Consider the following 24,446-nt stretch of genomic DNA (forward strand, 5'->3'; position numbering starts at 1 on the left):
CCTTGCCCCCCATCCAAAGCCCCTGCCCCCCAGCCCTAGTGCGCTACTGCCCGTTGCCCCCCACCCAAAGCCCAGCATCAGCTCCGTGCTGGTGGTGACTGCGTGTGCACCTCGGGGTGGACAGCGGGGCCGCGCAGTTTGCCCTGAGGTGTCTGTGCAGTCATCACCAGCACGGAGCCAGTGTCGGAGCTTTGTAGCCCAGCGCAGCTGTTTGCAGCCTGCCCGCTGCTTGCTGCAGCTGCCCAGAGCCCAGGCTGGCTACAAACAGCTGTGCTGGACTCATGACCTCCCTGCCAGGAGCAGGGGAGAGACCAGGGCTGCACTGCCTCAGGCCCCTCCCCCACCACCTGCTCCAAGGCGCGCCTGCATGAGCTGATGCCGGAGCCTGGCACAGCTGTTTGGAGCCTCCCGGCTCTGGGGATCTGCTACCAGCTGGGATCCTGGGCTGCTCCCAGCAGGCAGCTGGGACTCTACAAGCCCTGCTGGGAGCAACCTGGGCTCCATCACTGGCAGCAGCTACCTGGAGCCAGGGCTGGCTGTGGCGTGCCAAGCAAAATGGCCTCTCATGCCACACTCGGCACACATACCAGGGGTTGCCAGCCCCTGCATTAAGCCTTGACCTGTAGTTGCTCTGAAACTCTTCTGCCTCTTTGACAGCATACCATACTATAGATTTGAAATGCTTTAAAGGTAACCTCTAACAGCACCCTCACAATTGAATGTTCTGGCCTTGCATGGTAACTGCAGAAGGAATGCTGAGATGGGAAGTCCTGCTCTTCTGTGATTAAGAAAAGGATTTTATCCCCCCTTTCCTCTTATAGAACTAGCTTTCACACCTTTCTCCGAAGCTGGAAGCCTTTGGGAGAAGCTTATTGAGCAGCCTTGTGCTCAGTGTAAAATGTTCCCTTCTCAGTCTTGGCTCTCATGCTCCTTTCTTAACATAAGAAGTGCATCTGAGGTCAACACCAGTGGTCCATCTAGCCCGATATCCCATCTCCGACAGTGGCAAGGGTGGATGCTTTAGAGGGAAAGCATTGAATTGGACACAGGAGTGCTCTCTGTCCACTATTCATTACTTTTCTTAGGATCTTCCGTCATTGTTTTAGAGATGCCAGGGGAAACCACTCCAGCTAATCTGTTCAACAGCTATTAATAGATGCATCGTCCATGTGCCAACAGATTGCAGAATTGCCATGGGACTGGGCCCAGCAGTGTCTTCTGGTTCCCCGGAGGAGATTGAGTTTTCAGCAGTATCATGCTCAGCACCCTCCTAGAATGCTTTCACCTCTTTGTCACAACCACCTGTTACATTTTCTTTCCTCAGAGAGATGGGAGCACTCTGTTTCCTCTCCCCTGACTAAAGCAAAAGTGGCCTCTTCCTGAGGCACTGTCTTGGTGCCTTCTCTTGCATAACCATCTTAGAACTGGGAATTCTCAGAATTTGTTCAAGTCAGAAACCAAAGCCTCTGGGGTAGATACCACACTTGGTAGTTTGGTTCTGCAAGTGCAGTTTGCTTACAGGGCTCCTGAATCCCATCTCTCGTTGTCTGGCCACTGCTTTAATGTTGCCCACCATGAGACTATGTAATGATGTGGACAATCAGTTGAAAGGGATAGCAAAGCTACTTACAGAAACTTGGATTCTTTGAGATGTCTGGACATGTATGTGTACAATACACCTCCTTCCTTTCCCTCTTCCTCTGAATGAAATGCAGTTTGGGACACTGTGGTTCAGAGGAAACTGAAGAGCAGAAAGTGTGTGCTGCTCTTCATGCCCTGGTGCTAGGCAGGAGGAGAGATGGAGCTAGAGTGTGCCTATGAGTACCACTACAATTGAAGTCTCTGATTAAAAATAATAATAATAATTCAGGGTTTGATATACCCCACCGTGAGACTGTGAATACAAATGCATCTCAAAAAACTCTAGTTAATGATACACAAAGCCTTTTTTATGCAATGCAGCTTTTATACTTGTAGGGTGGGGTTTTTTTTAAAGTACAGGCCTTTAAAACTAAAGATAAAACAGGTAAGGACATCTTTGTTTATGACAGTGTCTCCAGTAAGAAAAGTGCATGTTCAGCGCCTCTTGAATTATTTTTTTTCTCTGAATCTAGATAAGTCGTATTGAATACATTCACTCTAAGAACTTTATCCACCGAGATGTGAAACCTGATAATTTCCTGATGGGGCTGGGAAAGAAGGGCAACCTTGTCTACATCATAGACTTTGGGTTAGCCAAGAAATATAGAGATGCTCGAACTCACCAGCACATCCCATATCGTGAAAACAAAAACTTAACAGGAACTGCCCGTTATGCATCCATCAATACTCATCTTGGAATTGGTGAGCTGGAAAAGATAGCCCTCTCTCTAGCCAAATGTATGTCATTTTGAAGGTGCAGCTAACAACATATACAGTCTAGATAAATATGAAATCCTTTTAGCTAACAGATCTTCATTTGTAGAGATTTAGAAAGAAAATGCATGTTGTTGTTAATATGGTACTAGGTATTTGATTTATTTAAGATCATTTCTTGGTGGAGATGGGTTCAGTGAACTAATAGTTTCAAGTGGGCGTGCACCGATAAAGACTTCCTTAGCCAATGCAGATTATTAACCAACTTTATCAGCTGATGCCAGTCCAATAACTGATATTTAGTAATAATGCAAGGCATTTTAAAGTATTGACATTAAACCTTTTTTTTTTCATGTGCTCCAGCAGCCTCCTGGCGCTTAAAAATGGTGACAGGATCGCTTGAACTAAAGCTCATCAAATGAGCTTTAGTTCAAGCACTGCTGCTGCCATGTTTCAGCATGGGGATGCTTTTGAGCAGAGCTGAGCAGGACAAGGGCGGATGTAGGCTGCTTGCTGTGGGCTTGGGGATCCTCTGCCCTGCTGCCTTTGCCCTGAGAGTCCCACACCAGCTGTGTGTCCCCTGCCTGCCCAGTAGCAGGAGGCACAACTTGCAATCCCCTCCGCTGCCAGGCCAGCCACTCCCTGCCCCAGGGCCCCTGCCCTATTCCCTTCCTCACTGTGGGAGCCTCAATCTGCAGCTGTGTGCCCTCCCCCCAGTGCCCCTTCCCTTCCTGCAGGGAGCTACTCTCCAGACTGCCTGGCTGTATTCCTGGCCACACACATGCATGTGGCTGTGCATGTGGATTGGACCTCCTGTGTCCCACTACCCCCAGCCCCTTGCATGCTAGAATGCTGCCCACCTGCAAGGGGAAACCTGCCTTTTCCCAAGGGAACCCAGGCATCTGGGGGCCCCAGCCCCACGGGGGAGAGGGAATCCACGTATCAGGGACCTGGCCAGAAGGCATAATCATCGGTAAGCATTATCGGCTACAACAGCCAAACAAAGCCGATAGCTGATGTCATTTCCCCTTTTTAATGGTGCCGATCTGATAGTCTACTGATATGTCGGTACACCTCTAGTTCCAAGGAATTGAGTGGTGAATAACTATGAGAGTTTATAAGATTTTTTTTCTAGTATCTGACGGAGAAATTTAACACAAATTTACTCATCTTAAACTATAGCGAGTGTGTGAGAGTTTTCGGTGATGTTTGTTACATAAGCACTTTTGATCTTTCATCAAAAAATAAAACTAACAAGTCCATTCTCTTATACTGTTGCAGAGCAATCTCGCAGAGATGATTTGGAGTCTTTGGGCTACGTACTGATGTATTTTAACCTGGGCTCCCTTCCCTGGCAGGGGCTAAAGGCAGCAACAAAAAGACAGAAGTACGAACGTATCAGCGAAAAGAAAATGTCTACACCCATTGAGGTTTTATGTAAAGGATACCCTTGTAAGTTGTTTTTTTAGAATCATTATAAACTTTAAACTTTTTACACTTTCTCGGCATTGAATTGGTAGTGTCTATTGCTTCATGCTGCATGTTTAAACTAAATTAACTCAGCTGTTATTCTGTCATTTTTTGGGTGAAAAGACATGTCGGACTTCACGATGTGTTCAATACCCATGCTCACAGATATTGCACTTGCTTTATGCGGGCTGTCTGTGTCCCTGGTTCATTGCTCCTTCATCTGACCACAAGATGAACATGAGCCACCAATGTGATGCTGCAGCTGGCAAAGCAAGTAAAGCTCTGGCTTGCATCCACTGTTGCATCTCAAGCAAGACCCAAGAAGTTCTCCTGCTTTACTCGACCTTGGTGAGGCTGCAGCTGGAGTACCGCATCCAATTCTGAGCTCCACACTTTAGAAGAGATGTGGAGAAGCTTGAGAGAGTCATGTGCATAATTAGGGGTCAAGGGAACAGGCCTTATGAGGAGAGAAGCAAAGGCTCAAGGGTGACTTGGTGGCAGCTTATAAGTATATAAGGGATGTGCATCAGGAACTGGAAGAATGTCTGTTCAGTAGGGGAAGATGAGGTCTAACGGTCACAAACTGCTGGAAGACAGTTTTAGACTGGACATAAGGAAAAATATCTTTACTGTCCAAGCCTCTAGAGTCTGGAATAGACTCCCCCCAGAAGTGGTGCAAGCACCTACTCTGGATACCTTTAAGAAATGCTTCGATGCTTGGTGATCTGGCCCCAGCTGACTTCCTGCGTTTTAGGCAGGGGGCTGGACCCAATGATCCCGCGAGCTCCCTTCCAGCCCTAATGTCTATGAAATCTGTAATATAAAACTTCTTGATTTTTTTGCAATTATTGAGACTTTCTGGTGATCAGTATTTGATAACTAGCTTAGTAAGTTCCCTGGGTGCATACTGTACATTATACTTATAAACAAAAACAACTGTCTGAAGGAACTGTGCATTTTCTTCAGGCATTGTTATCATTTTTGAATGGTCAGGATTGCATAGGTGAATGCATGAGGGCGTTTCAGAAACTAACAGCAAAATGGTTGTCTGCACTGTATGTCTGAGAAAGTGGGAAAAATCCAGTAAATGATAAATTTACACAAAACGGTTTTATTTCAAAATTGCCATTCTTTCTGAAACACTCTTGTACTACTAGTAACTCTTTTATCTGTGAGTGTAAAAAGTGGTATAGCAGAGCAGAGTTGTGTTCCATCTGATATTGTATCCTGTGCCTGACAATAGCAAGTGCCAGAAGAAAATGCCATAGCCTTGCATGAAATTAATGTGGTCCCCCATATGTAGTCTGCCCCCCACTTTAGGTACCCTCTTAATTCTTAGAAATTGGAAATAAATTTAAGCCCTGAAAAATAAGGTTTAATCTCTTTCAAAGATTGTTTGCAATTTTGTTGAAAATGGGTATCTTTGTTTTCCCTAGCTAGATTCAAAGACTGGGCTTTTATAGTTCTTAACAGTACCAGTTTTGTCCTCTAGTGGCACTGCAGTGGAAACGTGCGAGGCAAATTTTAGGTGGGTTTATCTTTTATTGGACTGCTGGGGTTGGGATAGACTTTGAAAAGCTTTTGAATATAATGGATTCTTCTTCAGGTCTTGTTGTTCAGGGCCCTGAAAGAATGCATTGCATTTGAAAGCTTGTCAGTTTCCCAAACCATGCAGTTAGTTCAATAAGAAATATTGCCCACAGAAATCCTGGCCTCCTGCATACCTTTGTTCTTGAATTTTGAGTTGTCAAAGAGTACTTTCTCCTGTCTAATTTGAATTTGCTACTTTTCAGTTTCACTGGCCATTTTCTTATTCTGTGTTCTGAAACAGACTAGAAGTTCCTGACCCACATCATTTATATATATTTCGTTAAAATGTCCCTTACTTGGCTTTTAAAATGTAAAATGGTTAGTGCAGTATTGTGATCGCAAATATGCAATGAAAAATTTGAAAACCAAATTTTCCAGTACAACGCTTCTGATACCTGCTGTATATGATGGTTGTTGTATCGATATTTGTGTGTGCATGGCAACTGAGCATTTATTAGACATTCAGAGTACTGGACTTCTATCAGAATACTACATCATTGCAATGTGGCTTCTTCAGTAATTCAGATGGCGCCGCCCCCGCTGAAATTGCTATTTTTCAATTTTTGCGGAAAACTTTGATTTCAAGCAGGCTGTGTGAAAACACTGAGCACAATAAGAAATTTGGGAATCTGCTCTAAGACAGCCAAATACATTGCAGTGGTGGTGGTGTAAAATAGTATCCTGCAGGGACCTTGCGCACAGATGGTGGCAGACTTCTGTACCTCCTGCACTGTAACTCTGGATGTGTCCCGGGAAACCAACATCGATCAGCAGTTGGAGTCCAAGGCACACATGAAAAAGAAGGCTGCTGCAGAGGCTGAAGGTTAGAACCAGAGGCAAGCAACCATGCTCTCCCTATTTTAGAAGGACCGTGGAAAGCAGTTTGGCAAGGCAAGGGGCAATATTTTCCCTTGTGGAGGCCTTCACCGTGGCTAGCATCCTGCTGGAGAAACTTGATCACCCCAAGTTCAGGAACTACCTGAACCAAAACGTGGCAAATGCTGGCAGTTTTCTGTGTGCGAACAAGCTCTGCCAAGATTCTGCAGCAGTTGCTTCTCATGTACAGTCTATGAATGCTGCCTTAGCAGAGTATCATTCCTTTCCCATTGTGGCTGATGAAGCCACCAGCCCTCATCCTAAGTATGTGCTGCGCACTTTATTTGTACTGGGGAGCTGAACTGACCAGGATCTGCCTATGTTTCAGACTCAGCCAGTCCACCTCACCTCTGTCAATTTTTCCACCATATCCCAAGCCATCGTAAAGGTAACTGTCAGCTATGGCATAGACTTTAACAAGATCGCTGCGTTCCTGTCTGACAGTGCCATACTCCAAAGAATGCTGCCCAACACTGTTCATATCACTCGCAATGTCACTTACTGGGGACAGAATGTGTGCATCTGGCACACGCAGTTCCCTGAGATGGGTAGCCTGGTGTCTTCTTTCAGGAAAACCAAGCACTGTCCAGGTTGTAAGGTTCAGTACAGGGAGTCCATCTCCAGTCAGAGTGGGGACTCGCGTGCCACTGTGCCACTGCCACCAGAGCCTGTGCTCACATGGTAGAATTCCTGGTTCAGCACAGTCTGTTACCACACCAAGCACATGCAGCACTACCAGCAGTTTGTGAGTGAGGAGCTGGAAATCACACTCAGCACACAGTGCATGCTCAAGCTTTGCAATCTCTTGGGGTGAGGCAACATTCAAGATCAAGTGATGCTTGGGGCAACAATTCCACCCAGTTCATGGAGCTCCTGACATGGTTTGAAGGCTGGCAGGCTGGGATCCACCATGGACACAACAGGCTGATGGACTTGATAATTTGGGTTCGAGACAAGGTATTGCAGAAACTGTCCAGTTGACCTTGTGGAAACAAGTGCAGAAAGTTGCTGTTCCAGGCAATAGTTTTGAAGCTGAACTAGTACTGTAGGTACAATCTGTCACTGCCACTGCAGTTCAGACAGCCAGCTGCTCCCTTCCTTGGGGCTTTTTGCAATTTGGACCTCATCCAGGTGCCTTTGTTGAGTTTTGACCCTCAGCTACTGATATCAATCCTGGGATGGGGGAAAGAACATGACCACGTCCGTGAACGTGCTGCCTACATGAACTTAGTCAAAGAGTGCCAGATGCCTGTGGCCGTGCCTACGTTCAGGACTCTATCTGAAACCGGTTTCCATATCTTTATGCCCTGGCAAGACACTGCCTCACCATTCCAGTGAACTCAGTGGATGCTGAGTGTGCCATCTCAGTGTATGGACACGTGTTCACTTCACAGAGACTGAGAATGTCTCCAGAGACTGTGGCTGGGTGTAGCATGCTCACTTTTAATACATAGCATTAACTGCCTGTCTCAAGTTTTAGCAGTCAGTTTTAGTAAACTCTGTTTCATAACATCCTTTAATAAATGATATATGGTTGGCGTTAGTTATTGAAGTGTCTATCATTGCATTACTTGCAATTCATGTTGTGCATTGCTTTGTTTTAACAAGATATTTCATTTTAGACCTTAATTAAATGTTCAGATAGCTTAATGCGTCGACAAATGGCTTCCGCAGCCTTAATCAGGAGCTTAACCCCATGGAAGCCATTAATTGACATGTTATTAAGCAGGCGGCTGTTTGGGGCCATCTGGCAATCTGCGGGGAGGGGCAGGACTATAGGGGCCTCTTGGCCAATCAGGGGCTTTGGTGGGGAAGTGAGTGGGGGGTCACAAAAATAGCTGCCTGCCCCGCAAAATCTGCCAGCAGTCTCCTTGAGTTTGGTAGACCCCTAGCTGTACTGTATTTTGTCATTAAATTGGCACATATATATATCCAATACTAAAATGAATAATTACATGAAAAGGACATTGTACCTTCTCTGAGAAAAGCAATTGAAATACATTCTGAAGCTGTGAACGATAAAATATATATATATTCCATTTTTTGCTTCTTTCCTTACTGCTTACTATAGGGTGTTCCTCTCCAATCCCTAACAATTTCAGTAGGGATTCTAATATCAGGTCTTCTCTGCTACTCCCAGGTTGGTTTTTTATCTATTTTGAGGGTGTATTGAGACACCAGGTCTCATAAAAGTCCTTTTTTGCCCATGTTTTGATAGGTGGGGCTTGTCTCCACTAAATATCCATGTTTTGGCTTTGGCCGTTATTCCTTGCATGAGAAGATTCTGAGGTATTTATGATTCAGAACAAAAATATGTCTGCTTTTTAAGTGCCTCAATTTCTGTAGATATTTAAATATTGTCGTTGCCTCAGGGCAGAGAGGGTGAATGTTTGGTGTACTGAAACTGCACAGTTGCTTTTTGGTAGCTTGATGAGTCTGAAGGAATTGTTGGGGAAGATGGTGTTTATATTTAAAACAAAATGCTGTAAGTATGGTAGAAAATAGTATGCTAATTTTGGAACAGCCCTTTATAATAGTACGTGTGACACTGGTAAGTGAGATTTCTCTTATTACAGCTGAGTTTGCTACATACCTGAATTTCTGCCGTTCTTTGCGTTTTGATGACAAGCCAGATTATTCCTATCTAAGACAATTATTCAGAAACCTGTTCCACCGGCAAGGCTTCTCCTATGACTATGTATTTGACTGGAATATGCTCAAATTTGTAAGTAGCTCTCATTGCTCAATTAATCAAGAAAGTTGTTAGAAATGTTCAGCCATTCTATTTTTCAAGTTTAGTTTGGGGTTTCTTTGTGTTGTTTATTTTAGACCTACTTCCTAGAAGTCCTAGCATGTGAAATGACATTTTTTTAGTGTCCAGCCTTCTTTTGGTATCTGAGCACAGGCTAAAACTGTACAAAAGCAGATGTTATGTTGCCTCATCTGTTTTGTAGTACAGCAGGGATGGCAACTGAAGAAAAGTGAAATGTCCGAATCCACCAGCACGTCTCATACAAGCCAAAATTCCCCATTATGAATGCTTTTGTAAAAAATTTTCAATTGATGAGTGAAATGTTTTAGAATAGAAAACCATTTTTGTCACTATTCCCTGAGATTACTGATTACTAACAAACGTGCTAAAATAAAGTGAGATCTCATAATTGGACCAAGTGGCCTGGGAAAAGAAGACATTTTGAAATAGTAGTAATTTCTCAAAGCATGGAAACTACTTCTGACTGAAATTTAAAAAATTTTGACCTTGTTGCTGCCCATCCCAATTTCTTTAATTTTAATGATATGAAGGATCTGAGATCAACAGTAGTTCATGGAAAAACTTGCTCCACTTCAGAGAATGCAAACTAACCCAATTTTAGTTCAACCCAATTTATAGAACAGTAACAAAAGCAATTAACTATTAATCTTCATATTGCATTGGCCCCTGTCCTGGGTGCCTTCCTGTGTATAAAAAGCCACATATCTTGTACTGAAAAAGCTGATAGTTTAAAAAAAAAAAAAAAAAACAAGCTCATTGAACAAGCTTTAGTGATGCTTTTGATTTTTAAGCACAGGGACACTGATGTATTAGACTCAGGAGGCTGCTGGAGCACAGCAGTTGCCACGCTAGAGCAGACTTGATTAATCGAGTGTGCTCTGACACACTAGAATTGTAGCACATCAGAGCAGCCTCCACACTCATTTGTAGGCACTCTTAGGCTCTAGCACAGTGCTGCTTAACCTCATTCAACTTAATGCCCCCCTCAGAAAATGCCAGCTCTTAGTTTCTCACTTTTTTTTTTTTGACCACAGAAAAATTTAATATAACAATTCTTGTGTTGCAGAGAGCTCAGATCACAGAAGGGCAGAGTGTTTTTAGAACTATGAATTTATATCTGAAGTCTCTGGGGTTTATCTTGTGAATTGTATTTGCACATTTAAGTGTTAACACTGTGGGTACCGTGCGTCACCCTTGAAAGGCTCCCAAGGTGTGCCTCAACACTCTGGTTGAGAATTACTGCTCTTGCACTAGTATGTGAGACAGCAGTAATAAGCTTAGTAGTTTCTCTGGTGGTTTACTCATCTCGTGCCCTAGGGTGCAAGCAGAGCTGCTGAGGATGCTGAACGGGAGCGAAGGGAACGAGAGGAAAGAATGAGACATGCACGAAATCCAGCAGTCCGTGGCTTACCTTCCACAGCTTCTGGTAGGCTGAGAGGAACGCAAGATGTGGCTCCTCCCACTCCTCTTACTCCAACCTCACATACTGGTAAGTAATAAACTTCCTGGCAAAAAAAGGCAGGTTTGGGAGAGTCCTTCGTTCTGTTGCTCAGCTGCTTCCTGGTTATTGGAAATTGAAATGTAGCACTTGGCCATTTTTTAAAGTCAGCTTGAGTGAATAAACAGAACCAGAGAGATTTTACACACTTTTTGTAAATGCTTTTTTCTAAATTACCATACCGGGTTTTTATTTTCTGCTGTGCGCTATGCTAGTCATGCTACAGGCCAATCTGATTTGATCTTTAGTCAGAGTTTCTTATTGTGTTTAACTGCATATTTTTCAGCATTTCTGCCTACCCCTCTCCCCCATCTTTTTTTTTTTCCTCAGGGTAACTTACAGATTCTTAGGGTGTTAAAATCAGTTGTATAAGTGTTTTGTTGAATCCCAGTTTCAAACTTGTAAAAAAAATAGAGCATTTCTCTAATAGTGGTTTTAGTGTAGTTTTTGCTTTTTTAAATAGAATGATTCTTTTTATTATTTTATGTAAGAGATAACGTAAGGACTGATAGGACTGATCTGTTTTTAGCCCTCTTAAAGACTAAATAACCTGTCTGATTATTGATATTAGAGATTTTAATCTTTTATTGCACCCCACCATAGTCATGAGCAAATAAAATTGCAAAGCACTATGTCATGTTGAAATAGCCACCAAATACACATTTGATCTTCTCGTGTGTGACTAACTTAGTTTCATACCAGCTTTTGGTTATTCTGATCAGGAATCAGTTTCTTTGGTGGCATTAGCCCCATTGAGCCTTCTTTACCATCAGTTTGAGGATAGTGCAGAACTCTCACGGGTTCTAGATGCTGCTGGAACCAGCTGCTTGTTTTCTTTGTGTCAGGCTTACAAGTGTAATTGTCAACTTTAAGCTGAACTATATCTATAAAAAATAAAAAGTGTATATGTGTGTATAATAATTTTATTCATTATATTTTGGAAGCTTCTAGGTCACGTTGGGCCTTGCTTGGAATTAAGGATGTAGGAATTGAAATACTGGACAAAAAATGTGGTCCGCCTGGTCCATTATCTTGTTCCAAAGTATGATCCAGTACCAAATGCTTCATAGAAAGGATCAAGAGGATTCAGCAGATATGACAAATATGAGATAATTGCCCCATTTTCCCACCTCTCAAAAAAATAAAAAAAGGGTCTCGTTCTAATTCCTCATTCATTTGGAACTTGGGTCAGACCCTGAAACGTGAATTATTTTTCTTTGCACCTATATCTCTTCCTAACTGTATTGCCCATGACTCTGGATATCATTCTTATCCCTATAAATGTCCAGTCCCTTCTTGAATAATGTAAAGTATTTGTCCCTATCAGCATCCTGTAGCAAGAAGTTCTACAGATGAATAATACGTCACTAACATTCATAATTGTAAGTTATGGATGTAATCTGCTTCCTCTAGGTCAGTGTTTGTTTTTCGTACTATTATTGAATGGGATCTCTCTATTCCCATATTGGGATAAAGGGAACCTGCTCTGTTGGATGGGGCCCTGGAATAAAGAGAGAGCACACCTGTTTCCTTTCAAGGGAATCATTTTATTAAAAAGCTAAACATAAGTTTACTAGCATCCACATCAGGCAATAGAAATAAAAAAAAAACAACATACTTAAGCCTGGGAGGATAGGTGTAGACCAGACCCCAGTAACCCTGAGCTCTGGCTCAGGTTTTGCAACATCTTAGGCCCATTATTCCCCACTTTCCCCAGGTTTACAGTCATAGGTATACAATGATTAATGACACTTATCAACAACCTGATGGGCTATATGTTAATGAAAGGGGTTGATTGTAAAGACTCTCTCCCCAGTTAAGTGAAGAATTTATAATAAATACTTACCAACTGTTTAAGTAGGATGGCCTTAGAATAGGGGTGGGCAAAATGGCAGATATGTCTGGTGGCCAAACTGGCTTTCCTGGCAGCCCCTACCCACGTGGCTGGGGCTGGTTTCCATGGAGACCCCACCAGCAACCACACTGTGATAGTGTGAGACCAGTCCCAGCAGCACTGGCAGGGCGGGGAGCTGCTCTGGAGCCAGACTGGGATCTTGCAGCAGTGAGTGTGGTCCACAGCCAGGGCAGAGTTGCAATCTGCAGTTTGCATGCCCCAGGCAGGCACATGCAGGCAGCAGGTTGTGGCTCTGCCCTGACTCCTTGCAGGGGTGACAGTGTGGGGCAGAGCTGCCATCTGCTACCTGCATGTCCCTGCCTGGGGCATACAGGCTGCAGATCACAGCTCTGCCCTGCCTGTGGACCACACTCACTGCTGCAAGATCCCAGTCTGGCTCCAGAGCAGCTCTCCGCCCAGAGGCACTGATGCCAAGGCCTCAAGTGTGTTCCTTGCAATTTTGTGTTAAGAGGGATGCAGTTCTCTCACCCTACTTGGATGATAAGAGTTGTGGTTGGAGAATGCATTGGATTTATCTGTGGCCTCTGAGAGCCTTAAAAATAGCATCTCCACGCATTTGCTGGAGTCAAGGACCATTTGGCTGGCTGTGCCTCATAAATCTATCTTCCGTTGATCTGTGTGTAATTATGCTACTTTGTGAAATGGTGATCAGTCTGTGGGAATAGTTGATTCAAAACATATCTGATCTAATTGTGATAGATACATTTTAAAAAATGGACAACCTAAGTTGGTATCCTCAGCAAGCAGAGATCCATTATGTGTATGCAGACATCTTTCTATTTAGACTGAAAGGAGATTGCTACTTTTACATCTCACTTCCCTTTCTACTCATCCTTGGAGTATTGGAGGTTTAGCAGAAGAAACCCAGAATGATCTTAGTCATGTCAGCCTGGACATGGCACATCTGGTTAAATCTGAGTTTCTGGATCTCTTTAAAGATCATTTGTTTACTTCCTACCCCATTGTCAAAGACAGGCTTGTTGCCTCAGGAAACCAACATCTAGACCCCTAGTCTCTTTACTTGACAGGATAACCAATGGATTTCCTGGCTGAACATGTGTATGTATCTGAAGGGATCAAGGAGATCCTGTTAGACTCTTGCTAAATAGAACAAGTTTTAAAAGATTTACCTAAAGTAAAAGTTTTCAATGTGGTTTTTTTTTTTTCTGTGTTCAACCTGTCTTAGACATTTTCCGTCTCCCTTCAGTGTGATCACTGAGTACACAGTTGAATTAGCTTCTGTTTCTCTTTACTGTCTCTCTACAAAAGGGACCTACAAGTTTGTCTTTTCCCCATGACACCTTTTATTAAAAACAAAAAAGTCTTTGCATAGCTGTGTTTTCCTGGCTGGAAACTTCCTGACCTTTTGCATTTGAGAGTCCAGCTCCTCAGCTGATATAAAAGGGTTTCCATATCCTTTACATACTCAGCAGAAGTCTGGAAGAAATTCTAGTCCATTAATTGATAGTTACTATTTAAAAAGGTCCTGTGGGTGTCTTATTAGGCGCATGACCTCCGCAGTCTGTCTTTCTAGAGGCAATATAATTCTTCTGTAGAGGAATCTGCATTATTTTGGGTAAGTGACCACTTTTTAATGCTGTCTATATGTGCATTTCAAGAATTCTAACACTTTTTTCACAGCTAACACCTCTCCTCGTCCAGTGTCTGGAATGGAGCGAGAAAGGAAAGTGAGTATGAGATTGCATCGTGGTGCCCCTGTCAATATCTCCTCATCCGACTTAACAGGCCGACAAGATACCTCTCGCATGTCGACTTCACAGGTATAGAACAGATGCTTTTTTTGGAAAAGGGTGGGCGATTTGATCAGGCTGCGAAGCTGCATTGGCTTACTAACTAATTAATGGGCTTTCACGTTGCAGAGTGTTCTCTTCATTTTAGAAAAGTTTCTAGATATGTAATTCCTTTCTCTTTCAGCTTTTTGGAAGCATCTTAGGAAATGTTAACACTGGCCTCAGTGAAGGCTCCAGTTAGGTGGCCTGTGTAACACAGTTTCACTTGAATAGGTAACAAGGCATCATACAGATCCCCAGAAAACCAAGCAAGGGCTAGCTTTTTTTTTTTTTCTTTCACTCTTTTCTGTTCCTTTCTGTTCCTCCAGGTTGAGGATTTTTGGTTCCAGGGCAATTTGTATTATATGCATCTTACCAAATATTTCAGTGAATCTAAGCAGTTATGCATACTAATTGTAGGACCATCAGCTAAATATTTTGCCTCCCTAAAGCATTCAGAAAAGAATGTACTGGACTTGCATTGTATAGCAGATGTTACAGGGCACGATAGTAGTCAAAATCTTAAAGGTCCCTATCTTGATCATTTTAACTGCAGATTTCAGAAGTCTTGTATAAATTAAGTTTTTGGCAATTCTTGCTAGTTCTCTTTTTAACTTTTGAGAGGGTGTAATATTGAAGAAATTGCAATTTCTGTAACTGTGAGATGAAAATATAGTGACAAAATACAGTTAGTAAAGGTACCCTTAGACTATGTTACACTCTCCCTTTCATGTACTCCTAATTTTCTATTCCGCATCTGTTTTTTCTTTGTTCTTTCACTACTTTCTTCCTGCTTTGATCTGTGGGTAGGTAGAAGCTTTCTAATATGTTATCAAATACTTACCAGCTTGTGATTTTTTTTTTTCCCCTTTATCCTCTGGTTCTTGTAGATCCTTTTTTATAAGTGTAAAAAGCTAAATGTTCTTCCCCATGAGCTTTAAATATTTGGTATACATTCTTGCTTATTTCCATACGTGTATTTCTTGGAAGCAAACTGATTTTTTTTTTTTTAATCCTTTTTTGACAAGAGTAGCTGCACTGGTATTAATGCATACAGAATGCTGACAGGATTGTTTCTCATTTTGTAAAGTTCATTTTGCAGTAGCATTGTTTACCAGAGTACAGCTTGTTATTTAGTGACAATATTTGCTTTCATAAAGCAGTTATTGCCATTCTTTTCCTGTGCGGTGTATATAGAAGTTGTTTTTAAACATACTCGACATTTGTCTAAACTACCTTGAGCAACTAAATTGAAACATGTGACGTAGCAGTGGGTTGTGATATAAATGCTCATACTGTAGTAGTGATTGCTAGCAAAAAGCTTATAAATTAAGCATTCTTTATTTGTCGGAAAAAAAATAGAAAATTTCAGAGCTAACAGAATCCAAAACGTTTTACCATTTTAGCTTATTTGGTCTTTCAGTTTCTTACATAACTTTCCAGTCACATTTTTTTCCTCTTCTGCATTAGGTCTGGGCCACGTTTTCAGATCAAAATGATGCTGGTGCAGTGGGGAAGTTTTCCAAAGAAGCTGAGAGAGGGTGTGTAGAATTAAGGGAATCATTTAGTCAGTGCAGGGCATGGTGACTCGTTACAGACAGGAAATCAAGGATGCTGATGCATTAGAGATCTCAGAAGGCACAGTTGAGACGACTGAAGAAGAATAAGTGATACTGGGAATCCAAGGTATCCAGTTCACTGAAAACATCTTTCCAGATATTGTGGAATGGATGCAAGAAGGCTGATAGTGTTGGTGACAGAAATCTCTTCTAAAGCAACAGCTTATCTTCAGATTTTTTTTGACATCTTACAGAATGGTTGTTCAGGAGACTAGGAAGTTTCTTTGCCGTTATAATAGTGTTTCCAAAATCTTCAACGAGCTTGTCTTGGATGATCGATAACTTAGCTGATGCAAAGCTTTCTTCAGTCTTTAGTGATGCAGGCTTCCCCATTGTGAGGAAACATTGTATTCAATAGACAGACTTGTAGTAGTGGCAAGAGACCAATATCTTAAGGAAACAAATAGTATTTTCTTTGCAAATACTGAGTTTGGGTAAAACTTAAATGTCTCCCAGGTTGTAGACCCATACCCTACTTAGTTGACAGAGTATGTTATCACAATTAGGTGATAGAAGTTAAGGCTGTTGATTTACCTTCTTGTTACCATGACAGCATTTAAATTATTCTTGGATGTGTTGTTGTTGTAAAGGTGTTTCTCCAAGTAGAATAGTAGTTCTGAGAAGGGAGTCTGTTAGTGAGAGATCAAAAAATAAGTGTTGTTGAAGGCAAGCCCAAAGAAACCACTATTTTGTTTATGGTCAAGTGATCCAGGTTTGAAGCTTGAAAGCGGACATGGAAGTGTGTAGGGTGAGACTATAAAATTGCCAAGGATGGTAGTCTTATCCCATGAGATGAGCCATGTGTCAAGTCAAGTAGGAGAGAGATTCCTAAATGTTATAAAGCGTTTAATTAGATCTCAAAACGCTTTCAAGTGAGAGAAATATATTTATCCCTATTTCATGGGCAAGGGAACACAGCCTAACAAAGTCATTTTGACAAGTGAGGGATTATAAATAGTAGGATCAAGAAAGTGTGGACAAATTCTTTTTAACTCACGAGCACTGGTTCAGTTAGCGTGCAGATTACATTGTGCTTTGTGAAACGGCTTTCAGTATTGTCACGGGGGGGTCACCAACTGGTTCCATACTACTGCTGCTGAATGAGGCAAGATGCTGTGCATTCAGTTTCATTCAATTCATACTGTCCATTTTCTGTACTGAGTGAGAGGGCATTCCTCTTGGCTGTCTACAGAACCCAGCCTTCTTCATCCATCACCCTGCAGTCCTTCGGTGCCATCACTCCCACAGCTTGATGTGGGACAGATTTTTTTTAAACCTTTCAAATGACCAAAAAAACTTCAGACACACACATTATAACTTAATTCTTACCTCAAACTGTCCATCTCTAGAAGCACATGCTGTGGAGATCTCTGAATGCTTCCCTTGCTCAGCTTTAAGGTACAAAATCACAGGTAGAATCACAGACAAGGAGGGCTGGAAGGGACCTTAGAAAGTCGCATCTAGTCCAACCCCCTGCTCAAAGCAGGACCAGCCTCAACGACATCATCCCAGCCAAGGCTTTGTCAAGCCAGGCCTCAAAAACCTCCAAGGATGGAGATTCTGCCACCTGTCTAGGTAACTTGTTCCAGTGCTTCACCACCCTCCTAGTGAGCAAGCTCTTCCTAATATCCAACATAACCTCCTTTACTGCAGCTTGAGCCCATTGCTTCTTGTTCTGTCATCTCTCACCACTGAGAACAGCCCAGTTCCATTCTCTTTGGATCCACACTTCAGGTAGTTGAAAGCTGCTATCAAATCCCCTCTCAGTGTTCTCTTCTCCAAACTAAATAAGTCCAGTTCCCTCAGCCTCTCCTCACAAGTTCTGTCCTCCAGCCCCCAAACCATTTTTGTTGCCCTCTGCTGGACTCTCTCCAACTTGTCCACATGCTTTCTGTAGGGGGGGGCCCACAGCTGGATACAGGACTCCAGATGTGGCCTCCCCAGTGCCAAATAGAGCGGAATAATTACTTCCCTCGATCTGTTGCCAGGTGTCCTACTAATGCAACCTAGGATGCCATTAGACTTCCTGGTAACAAGGGCACACAGCTGACTCATATGTGGCTTATTGTCCACTGTAAACCCCAGATTCCTTTTCTGCAGAGCTGCTGCTTAACCAAGTCAGTCCCCAGCCTGTAGGTATTCTTCTGTCCCAAGTGCAGAACTTTGCACTTGTACTTGTTGAACCTCATGAGATTACTTTTGGCCCAGTCCTTCAATTTGTCTAGGTCTCACTGAATCCTAGCCCTACCTTCCAGTGTATCTGCTACACCCCCCAGCTTGGTGTCACCTGCAAGCTTGCTGAGGGTGCAATCCGTCCCATCTTCCAAATCATTAATGAAGATTTTGAACAAAAACAGCCCTAGGACCAACCCTTGGGGCACTCCACTTGATGTTTAAACCTATCAGTAATTTGGGATTATTTTATGGATGTCATAGGCCTCTGTGCATTTTTTTAATTTTAAAAGGGAGAAGAATGGGAATGTTTCTTTAGTAAATAGTGATTTATGGAAAGGACACTTTCTGGAAAGTATCAGTTTTGGATAAGATGGGACTGAGGTAATGAATGGCAGGTAAAGTACCTGGTCATATCTTTGGACTAACTACAAATAGCACACATGTAATGTATTTTATTATAGATGGTCATAGAAATGGTCAATCAAAATTTAATAATTGAGAGTTAATTTGGGGACCTCTAATGATAAAGGGAAATTGTCTGGTTTTGTTTTGAAAGCAGCATTTCAGCACATGTACTCCAGGTTCAACTCAAGCAATTAGAATTGTTTTTGTAGTAACCCAAATAAGAGCACGCCATTATTGGAGAACAATTGCTGTAAGTAGTGCTCTATTTTTATCTTCTTCCGAGTGGGTATATCTTGCTTCTGATGAAGTAATAAAATGGTGGTAAGAGAGGTTTTTGCCATTGTCTGGTATAATTCAATACTTCATTCCAGATATGAAGAGTGGTGGTTATAACTGCTGGCTGTTTCACTCATGACTGCAGGCATTTTTCTGAACATTTTCTTTATTGATGTGTAAGGACTGTTGCACAGACAACTGCTATATATTGTAGGACTTCAGTATATATTGTATTCTGTTGTAAGAAATAAGGATTCTTAGCCAAGTATCTTACTTAGTTGAATCTGAGACAAGTAGCGTTTCCTCCCATCCATTCCACATGGGGTGGGGAGGAGGGAATCTCCCCCAAGTATAAGGTTTGGGCCAGGCTCAGTATCAGAGTTAAAGCTGCAACTTTGGTCTCTTGCCACTATTGACCACCTGTCATGGGTTTAACTCCAGCCCCATTAGTTATGATGGCAGCAGCTCTGGTCCCAGCTCCAGCTGCCACTACTGCAGCTACTGCTGTGTGGCCAGCAGAGGTCAGATAGCCATGACTGAAGGTAACTGGCAGCAGGAAGGCAGGTGCTGCAGGGCATAGGAAGAGGCAGTTGGTGAGGGGAACAAAGGACAGGCATTAAGCTGCTTGACTCCACCTACCACCACCTGCCCCCTTGCTGCTGCTTTCTCCCCTGCAGTAATGGAGAGGAGGGCATATGAATTTAAGACAGCCCTTCAATCATCAAATACTAGGCATGGAAATCTTACAAATTTATTATAACTTCCCACGTCAAGAGTCTGATGTGGGGGGGTGTCGTACATTCAAAGTTAGCTTGGATTCAGGCAAATATGGTAATCCCTTTGAGCAGTTGGGACACCTTGCAGGTCTGGCTAGGCTTGGTGCCTTAGTGTTTTGGGATCAAGGGGAGTACTGAAAGGAAGGATACATTTTTTATACTGTTGTAGCTGAGCAACAATCTCAGATTCCGCTTTAAAGTCTTGATGCTTCTCAGCCTGTAAATCATTTCTAGTTTATTGTATACTTTAGAACGTTTCCCCTTGTTTAAAACCTTTAATTTATATTGAATGTCATTGTTGTCAGGACTTTCTAAGCGCTGTCTCGTATTTCAGATTTGACTCATACTCCTTTAATGTAAAACAGGGCAGATTGCAAGAACAAGTGGAGTAAAGAATACTTTTAGATAAAATAAATACTAACATATTAGAAAAGAAGGTGAATGTCTTAGACCATCCACATTTGCTTCATTTTCCTCTTTGGTAATGTCAGGCACAAGATGATTTTCAAAGCATTTACTTAATGTTTAATCTGTGTTCTGAGGCTACTGCTCATAAATGAAAATTCCACACTCCCTACTTGATCTTACAGCTGGCATTGCCAACCAAAACTACCTTTTCAGCATCACTAATAAAACATACGGTATTTTATTCACACTGGCATTATATAGATAGGTTTCAGAATGTTATTATTGGTTTGTATCTTAGCTCAAAGCATTTTGTTTCTTAACGGTTTTAAATCCAGCAAACTGACGGAGATTTTTTTTCACGTTTCATTGTACATCAGAAGCAATCCTTTTATGCAGATAAAATAAACTTGACTGGTGAGCTTTTTTGAAAGGCACACTTTACTGATCAAGATGTTCTTAATAGGTATTGCCAGCTTAATATTAGTTCTGTTTCAGGGGTAGGAGGTCAGGGTTTCTGGACATAGGTAGGGAGTTGCCCTGTGGGATGGAGTGCATTAACAATGTATCATGCCAGCTGGGCATACCTCTCCACTCCATTTTTCCCCTCTCTGCTCCAGGCATTTGAGTGTGTGGGAAAGCACTCACCTGAGTTCCTTCCAATCGTGATTACAGATGGGTCAGGAACCTCACTTTCCAGCCTGGATTCAACAGAAGGGATCATTTCCAATGCTGTTTCATTAGACTACTCTTTAACACATTATTTTGCTGTATTTACTTTTTCTTTCACTAGGGATTTTAGCTTCCTGGCACAAACCTTAGTCACCAATGACTTAGAAATTGGCTTTAAAGGGATGTGCCTCTTGCTGTGCTATCTTGTCAGTGTCATAATCACAGGAGCATCTTTGGCTTGCCTGGAGGAAAGTCGTTTCTTCATGTCGAGTCTCCATGTGGAGGACAGTAGCTGCCAGAGATAGGAGAGTCACCCTCAACTCAAGGCATTGTTTTTTCAGGGAGCTCTTGCTAATAAACATTTTGGCTCAGAGGCAAAAGATTCTATAAGTACTGGACAGCCAGCTTCTGTTCTGACCCATAATGGATTTAAAAAGCATAGCGAGGCTCCAGTGCAAGTATCTGTATTCTTGGCTGGAGTCCAAAGGTTCCAGTCAACAAGAAATCCGTGGCCTCGCAGGTATTGGTTTCTTCTGAACAAGCTGATCCACGAGAACATACCTTGAAGGGTGGAAGATGTAATATGAATCTGTACTCTGCATGCAGGGCCAGCAGCAAGAGGCATCAACTTTGCCTTAGCTAGTACAATGGCTGTTGTTTTCCTAAAACCATTGGTAGCTTCATTTTTTTATAAATATAATGGTAGTTCAGCTTCATGTTAAGCCTATGAAACTCCCACATTCAGATCAGTCTTTGTTGCAGCAGGAAGAACACCAGATCCATTAGTCTTATACAAGAAATGGAGGGGAAGATTAAAAAAAAAAAGACAACAGAGCTGGTTCCTCTTACTGCTGTGGGAGAGAAATTGTACGATGCTTAAACCGTTTTCTCATAAGAACATAAGTACCACATACTAGGTAGTCCAGTGGCCCATTTAGCCCAGTATCCTGTCCTGTCCTGTGGCAAGGAATTCCACAAGGTAATTGTGTGTTGCATAAAATACTTTTCTCTCATTACTTTTAAACCTGTCACCTACTGATTTCAACAGATCCCTCCCTCCCCCCGTTCTAATATTCGGTGACTCTGTGAACAGCCGTCCCCTGTTTGCTTGCTCCATACCCTTTGTGATTTTATAGACCTTTGTCATATCCCCCTTCAGCCTTCTCCTTTCCTTACAGAAGAGTCCTAGTCTTTTTTGAGTCTCTCCTGCTGTGGCAACCTCTCCAGGCCTCTGATAATTTTGGTTGCCCTTCTCTGTACCTTTTCTAATTTTACAATGTCGTTTTTGAGATGTGAGGATCAGAACTGCACACGGTATTCATAAATTTCATAGACAGTAGGGCTGGAAGGGACCTCGGAAGATCATCGAGTCCAGCCCCTTGCCCAAGGGGTAGGAAGTCAGCTGGGTTCAAAGGATCCCAGCAAGATAAGTGTTCAAATGTTTCTTCAAAGCGTCCAGAGTAGGTGCTTGCACCACCTCTGTGGGGGGGGGAGTCTGTTACAGGCCTTGGCGGCTCAGACAGTAAAGGGGTTTTTCCTTATGTCCAGGTTAAAATGGTCTTGCAGGAGTTTGTGACTGTTGGATCCCCTGGGGTGCTCTGGTGAACAGATGTTCCCCCAGATCCTGATGAACATCCCTTATATACTTATAGGCTGCCATCAAGTCACCCTGAGCCTGCGCTTCTCCAGGCTGAAGAGTCCTGTGGTTTGCAGCCTCTCTTCGTAAGGCCTGTTCTCTTGCCCTTTGATTATGCGCATTGCTCTCCTCTGGATTCTTTCAAGCTTCTCCACATCCTTCGTAAATTGTGGAGCCCAGAATTGGATGCAGTACTCCAGCTGTGGCCTCACCAAGGCAGAGTACAGCAGAAGGATGACAGGTCTCTTTCCTGAATTTTTAACTAGTTCAAAACCCAGCGTTGTGTGCATGTAATTAAGATTATTTTTTCCACAGATGCATTACCTTGCACTTGTTGACATTTAAGTTTCTCTGCCTTTTCTTTTTTGCCCACTCACTTAGTTTGGCGAGATCTTTTCTGTAGCTTCTCTCCAGCAGCTTGGGACTTGACTACTTGTATAGCCAGGCAGACCTCCCTGGAAATGCATGAATTTCCTCCTGGGCACGTATTAATACTTCAGGGAAATAACAAAAAACAAAAAAAAAATCCCCAAGAAAGATGAGTTGAGAAAATATTGATTTGGTATAAGTCCTTGTTGGACTGAACCTTGATTTCATACTTGTATCCACCATTTTATTATGACATCCAACTGGGGAACCTACTTAACGTTTTGAAAACTCTAGAATGCTTATCTTTCAGATCACAAGATACCCTCAGGCACATAGCTATTACAAATGGTTATCCTGCCAGTCCTAAATTGTAGCCAGTGAGAAATATTTAGTTTAAATACAGCAGTGCATCAGGAATTTCCCTCCAAATGTAAACATGAGAGTTTTCAGTTTTCAGCAGTCATTTCTTTACAGTCACTGCTGGAAGATCAGACAACTAGCCAAAAATATGAATTGCTGAAGGTCACTTGGCTGCTAACCTTTCCATAAGAGCATCTTTTAGTTCTTCAGATGGATCAACTAAAGCAGTAGTACCTGGGATAACTTGCAGGTGTCACTCATGGCACTGTTTGTGTGAATTCTGTCTGTGCGCTAGTTGGTCTGTATCCAACAATTGTATAAAAGATTCCTGGAGGGAATAAAGAACTTTTCTCCAGTCTGAGACTCTTTTCCTACTTGGAGCCTCAGCTCACGGAGCACCTGTTTGAACCCATGAGAGAATGTTTCGGTGTTTTTCCCTTCCGTTCAGACAGCTGTTTTGTAATTCTCTCTCATAAGGATAAAGTGGTTCTTCATCCTTTCATATAATATTTTTTGGCAAGAGGCTTACAGGATTCCATATTAACAATCCATAAAATTGCCAGGATTTTAATTTTGAGCTTTGATTTCGCTTTGGAGCAGGGAGGGGGCACAGTAATCTGTGCATTAATTTTGATGCTAAGAATGTTACCCAAGTCTGTTTTCAGTAGGTATAAGGGATGTAGGAAATGATTGGAATTGTCCCTTATCAGCGGAAGAATTAAAGAATGCTTTCTGAATGCTTTGTGTATACCCTTCTGGTCCCTTCTCCAAAAGGGCTTAGAGCACACTTGTGAGTTATCTCTAGATCTGTCACTTGGAGCTCAATTCATACTTTCACAGAACACTGTTCTTTAGGCCTGACCACTTGTTCAGTTTGGGAAAGCAGTAGTGCAGTCCTCCTCTGTGCACCTGCCAGAGGGAGGGGTGCTGGTTTTTGAATGGGGGACCTGAATTTCCCAGACATCTGCTGGGAAGAGCAGTTGGCCAGGTCCGAGCACGCACGCAGGTTCTTGGAGAGAGTCCAGGACCTTCATCTAACCCAGGAGGTGCACAGCCCCGCCAGGGGGGATGCCTTGTTGGACTTGGTGTTGGCCACGGGCGACGACCTGGTGAGGGGGCTGCGGGTGCTTGACCCCCTGGGCGACAGTGACCACTGCCTGCTAGAATTCACCATTCAGCGCATGGTAGCAAAGGCAAGCAGTCAGGTGGTGGCCCTAGATTTTAGGAGGGCGAACTTCAACGAGCTAAGGAGGATAGTTGGAGAAGCGCTGAAGACTCAGAGGGGAGGGGAGCCGGGTGTCCAAGGGGAGTGGTCGCTCCTTAAGGAGACGATCCTCCAAGCCCAGAGGAAGGTAATCCCCAGGAGGGTCAAAGGGGGCAGGAGAGCATATAAGCCTCCATGGCTCACTAAAAACATCCGGGAATGTCTCCTTGCCAAAAAGGAGGCTTACTCCCAATGGAAAGGAGGGGTCATCACTAAGGAGGA

At 42.8% G+C, this 24,446-nt stretch overlaps 1 protein-coding gene across 1 annotated transcript in view; it reads left to right on the forward strand.

The window, feature by feature from the left end:
- The window catches only part of CSNK1D (casein kinase 1 delta), a 79,890-nt gene that overhangs the window by 48,717 nt on the left and 6,727 nt on the right, over positions 1-24,446 (forward strand). The window contains exons 5-9 of the mRNA XM_019503654.1: positions 2,115-2,343; positions 3,637-3,807; positions 8,868-9,016; positions 10,382-10,553; positions 14,119-14,258. Coding sequence (XP_019359199.1) covers positions 2,115-2,343; positions 3,637-3,807; positions 8,868-9,016; positions 10,382-10,553; positions 14,119-14,258 — 861 coding nt within the window. The remainder of the gene's footprint in view (positions 1-2,114; positions 2,344-3,636; positions 3,808-8,867; positions 9,017-10,381; positions 10,554-14,118; positions 14,259-24,446) is intronic.

Source organism: Gavialis gangeticus, unplaced genomic scaffold, assembly GCF_001723915.1.
Source record: "Gavialis gangeticus isolate Ggan-Ray unplaced genomic scaffold, GavGan_comp1, whole genome shotgun sequence".
NCBI lineage: Eukaryota > Metazoa > Chordata > Crocodylia > Gavialidae > Gavialis > Gavialis gangeticus.